Consider the following 5,246-nt stretch of genomic DNA (forward strand, 5'->3'; position numbering starts at 1 on the left):
AGTACATCAGTGGTCTATCCAAACCTCTTTAAACCTTAAATGAAAAACGATAAGCAGCTCTATATAAGATGTATCGGTAGGCTCACAATCATTTTAAAGTGTGCAGGGTGATATAAATCTTAACAGACTGAAGACCAGGTGGGAACCATTCATTGGCATATGGTCTTAGTACCGAAATTTCGTTTGATAGATTGCCGAGGTTCTGAGATATTCGGTCTTTATGCTGCTTATCATCTGGGTATCATGGTTGTATCTTTTACCGAAAAATAACGGGGACGCAAGTCTAGATCTTCCATGATACTATACATACGTGTACATATTGCATACTGCATTCGACCTCAATAAGTGATAAACAATCACATGTCCAAAACAAATAAGTGATAAAATATCACATTTATCCGGGTGTCAAGTTCGTCTCTCTGCTGTACGAAAGTACTGACCTGTTCACGGACTTGCACCTGTGCCCTCATGCATACGAAAATCAAGTTCCTCATCAATAAGTGATTATATCACATAGGGCTTGTTTTCAAATCAAAATAAGTGAGTATCTCACAATTTATACGGTCAAACAGATGATAATCGGTATACTCACCGGTAAGATGAACTCTCGTGCATACCTTAATACGGGAATGTGTCGTGATGTGGATGAACACCGGTCGGTAAGTATAAATCATAAATTAACGTATCCTCTAAACATGATTACATCTGATAAGTTGAGCTTAAGTGGACAACAATACCGATAATTGTTATAGGATGCTTATCTTAATGTTAACTAACTGAACAACAAGAGTGTTTTGGCATGACCGTACACTGATATGATTCTCTTACCCTCGAAACTCGCAAAAAGAATGTCTGTATATATTTATTTATTTACTGCTTAACTTTTATTATTTCTTTTAAACAGTTTCGTCGTTTGGTGCATATCAGCACGACATTAGCGGTGATGTCGTTTGATAACACTCAAAGGATTTTAACTTGTTGTCTTTTAATTTCAAAAATACCAAAAAGAATTTAGGCGTGTTTTAATATAAACTTTATAAAAGCCAAAAAGATTTTATTTCTGCTTTATTTTCGATCGTACGATGTTGGAACTCGAGTCTTCGTTACCTGAAACCTGACTGAAAACCGAACTGACTAAATCTTCATAAACGGTCAAAAATTTGCAGATTTTGAAAGTTAGAATTTAAATTGATAAATTTATTAGAACTTTCAAACTGTCGGACGGTGTTAGATTGTGACATGGTCATACGTGTGTCATTTGTTTATACTATATTCCAAGCAGTTGTTCTCATTACGCGTTTAGATTTCTTGCATGTGCAGATTCTAAAGGCTCGGAGAACATGGTCGATGACAAGCTTTGGAATGAAGACACCACGAGAAGGCGCTCAAAAGATGAAGATGATCGAGTTGCCGCTGGCCATCATCAACACCACAAGGATCTCACTTCATAAAGATAAAGTCTTTTCACGAGCATAACTCAAGGGGGAGCTTATGTTAAAGGGGAGTTTGTCAACACACTTCCTACATGATACGGGTAGTTTGTTGATACACTCGCTGCTTGCAAGACGTGAAGACTTTGAAGATCCTCCGACATTGAAGACTTGAAAGGACATCAGAGTTTTGATAACTCGAAGACCAAAGACCGTCGAAGTTCAAGACGAGTCTACAACTATAGAAGATAAAGACAAAGCTACAACCAAGGGGGAGTTTGTTGGTGCACTTGTGTCTGTACTTTGTCTGTATTCGGTCTGTGTGTAAACGATGTCCTTGGTAGTCTGTAAGTTGACCAAGTCAACTGTCCTCCTAGTTTGACTTGGACAACAGTTGAGAGATGTTCTGCTCGAAGGATAGCCTCGAAGGATACACCTGATCCTTCGAGGTGATCGAAAGATATGGTTCGACCATGGTTCAACCATTAGACCTCGAAGGATGATCCTTCGAGGTCCATGCTGATCTTTCGTGTGAACTATGATCGATAGATGATCCTTCGGACCATCTATCAGATCCTTCGATCCAGACCTGCTGAGCTGGGTATATATACCCATGCATGTGTTGAGTTTCGGTAGACAGACACAAGACAGAAAGAGAGAGCATTCTTTGAGAGCATTCTGTCCAAACTCACACACACACCTTAGAGAGTTTATAGAACTTTTCTGTAAACATTGAGCTTGTAACCGAACCCTCATTGCATTAATACAAGTTGTGTTAATCGGTGAACTTGTGTGTTTGTTTCTCTACTTGCTACTAACTCGGTTTGCTTGCTAGCTTGGATTCCGCACTCGCTAGTAGGTTTGTATAACAAGGTTTAGGTTCGTAATCCTCCGCGAAACAGGGACCTACACTATAGCAATCCGACGTGTAATGTTTGTGGTAGATCTCATATGTCTACAGACATGTATTATCATTGTCATTTATGTTATTTTTATGTTGATATAAATTGTGTTACAACAAGGCTGCAAAAAAACATAATCCATCATCCTAGCCATAAACATCCACTAATTTGCATCCCAAAACAAATTTTAGACAAGTGTGATGCATGCGGGAAGGAACAAAAAGGGATCTTCTACCATTGTTCCATTTGTCCCTGGTCTAAAATTATACATAGTGATTGTGCTTTTCTACCACAAAAGTTGCAAATCCAACGTACTACAAATGATGTCTTCTCCCATATCCATCATCTCACCCTTACTTATTCCTTCCCAAAACCGGATCAAGTATCCAAATATTTTCCACGGTGTAGGGTATGCCTTTATTGGTTTTATCATAATCCGAATCTTTGGATATATAAATGCGAGAAATGCAGATACTATACCCATCTAGATTGCGCAACATCAAGAAACGAGCCATTCATGTCAATCCTCAAGTCTCCAGGTAGACCTAACTACCTACCTAATATGTTTATAGTTTTTTTGTTTGTTTTTTTTTTCTGTATATGCTATTGGTTTATGCTCATTTAACATTACAATGTTGTTTTAATCAGGTACAGGCAGTAAAAACTACAAAGATGATGAACATCCTGATCTTCTTCATCTTCCGTTTCCAGATCCATCTTATAGCATACTAAAACACTTGTTTTCCAAGGAAAAAGGATTAAGTACGTTAGAAATTTCTAACAAGATCACCTACAAAGCACAAGGTATTATTCATCAACACCCACTAATTCTAGAGGATATCACAATTCCCACCTCTTCTAGAAAAAAATCAATACCCTTTCATGACCCAATGAAGAGGATTGAACTTTTGTGTGATGGGTGTTTGAGACCAATAATGAGTGGCCCTATTTATGTGTGTGCCAATGAGGAGGAGGAGCATTGCAACTTTGTCCTCCACGAGTGGTGCTCTCGACTACCTACTGAACTAAAAGACCACTTTCATCACCCACAACATACCCTGATTCTCCATTCAAAAACCCCTGGTGAGTTTTTTGGGGTTTTCAATTGTCATATTTGTGCATTACCTTGCAACGGATTTGTCTACTATTGTGAGGAATGCAAATACTACATTGATGTTAAATGTGCCTTCTTACCTGAAGAAATCACGCATACTTTGCACCCAAATCACCTCCTTTCTAGAGTTCATTGCACAGACATGCGCCGGTGTAGTATGTGTTGGGGTGATATGAATGGTCTTATGTTTAGTTGCCATACTTGTGATAATTTCGGTCTACATTCCTATTGTGCTTTGTTAATACCGGAGACAACTACGCACAAGTGCGACAAGCATCCTATGAAGTTGAGTTACTTTCCCATTGAAAACCATAAGAGTGACTATTTTTGTGAAATTTGCGAGCAAGAGTTTGATCCTAAGTTGCCTTTCTATCATTGTCGTAAGTGTATGCAGTCTATGCACACAACTTGTGCTCCGTCAATACTCCGGTATGAAACATATACGAGGATATGGACCTATGAAGATATTGGCGTTCATAAATTTGTAAATGTGAAGTTTGGGGCCACATGTGAGAATACTAAAGTGCATCCACACCCCCTTTCATTCGTTCAAGGGATTCAAGACGATGGTGAATGTGCCGGCCATGATTGTGATGACAGGCGTCTCCAGTATAGTATGATCTTTAAGTGTTTAGATTGTAAATTTGCAGTTCATTACAAGTGTTGTAAGCGAATGAGTAACTAATATATATATAAAGATTGTAGTAATAAACAAACTCCATCATATATCATGTGTTCGCTTTTGTAATTCATGTTTGTTTACGTTAATTATTTTGATTTCCAACCCCCTCTGTTCCATTATTTTGATGTCAGATTACTACAATTGTTCAGTGTTCTTGATGAGTTCCAACCATGGCCGGTGATTGCATTTTCAGCTACTTTATATGATTAATTTTGCATAGAAAACATAATATGTAGCCATAACTTATTGGATTTGATGATAATACATGGGTAAACAATTTGATTATTGCCTGAATTGAACTAGTTTCCACCTCTCTAAATTGTAGGGGTGTGCATGGTTCGGTTCGGTTTTTGGATAAAATTAAAACCGTAACCGAAAGTTCGGTTTTTGGTTTTTAAAAACCGTTCGGTTTCGGTTTTTTCGGTTTTAGCAACGGTTCGGTTCGGTTTTCCGGTTTTTGAAACAAATTATGTAAGATTCAAAACTTAAAAGTATAAGTCAAAGTTTAAGAATCTTTCTTAAATCTTTACATTTAAGTTAATATATTTAGTCTTTTAAATTAATATTATTCACATAAACCTAGCCTTTTAATCTATTTTAATGTTTCTCCAAAGTTTTTGTTAAAACGTTTTCTTTTATAATATTTTAAAAACCATTTAATTTTTATATTAAGCTTTGTTAGTTCTTATACACAATGGATAATTTTAATGATAAATACACATGGTAATGTTCTTATTATAAATATTTAACAAACAAGAATAAAATTGATAATTCTAACTTTGCATGCTTGCTTTTAAGATGGTCCATGGGCTTGTTAGTGCCATTAAATTTTAAAATCAGACAGATTTGATAATTTAAAACTACACTTTAATCCTTTATTTTACTCTTCAAAAATTACAAGCTAGTTAGACTATGGGTGTGGAGGGGATTGGGTTTAGGGTATTGCTCAACATGTGTTGAGGCTGGGATCCTCAAGCTAATACTCAAAAACTAGGAGTGTGTTGGAGCGTCCCTTAGCTGGGCGTGGCTAGCCATGTGGAATTTTTTTAAAAACTAAAAAGAAAATTAAAAAAAATACCTGCATTGAACTAGCCAGCCACAATCCGCCATGTCACCCA

At 36.9% G+C, this 5,246-nt stretch overlaps 1 protein-coding gene across 1 annotated transcript; it reads left to right on the forward strand.

Moving 5' to 3' along the window:
* Positions 1–2,495: 2,495 nt before the first annotated feature.
* On the forward strand, positions 2,496–4,251 carry LOC118488415. Its single transcript, XM_035985981.1, has 2 exons — positions 2,496–2,871; positions 2,981–4,251. The coding sequence occupies exons 1-2, from the start codon at positions 2,850–2,852 to the stop codon at positions 4,129–4,131; spliced, it is 1,173 nt and encodes a 390-aa protein (XP_035841874.1). The 5' UTR covers positions 2,496–2,849; the 3' UTR covers positions 4,132–4,251.
* Positions 4,252–5,246: the final 995 nt, after the last annotated feature.

This window comes from Helianthus annuus, chromosome 16 (assembly GCF_002127325.2).
Source record: "Helianthus annuus cultivar XRQ/B chromosome 16, HanXRQr2.0-SUNRISE, whole genome shotgun sequence".
Classification (NCBI taxonomy): Eukaryota; Viridiplantae; Streptophyta; class Magnoliopsida; order Asterales; family Asteraceae; genus Helianthus; species Helianthus annuus.

Coding starts and splice junctions, on each gene's coding strand:
- LOC118488415 (XM_035985981.1), top strand. CDS start 2,850: ATGTCAATCCTCAAGTCTCCAG. Junction 2,872..2,980: donor GTCAATCCTCAAGTCTCCAG/GTAGACCTAACT, acceptor TGTTTTAATCAG/GTACAGGCAGTAAAAACTAC.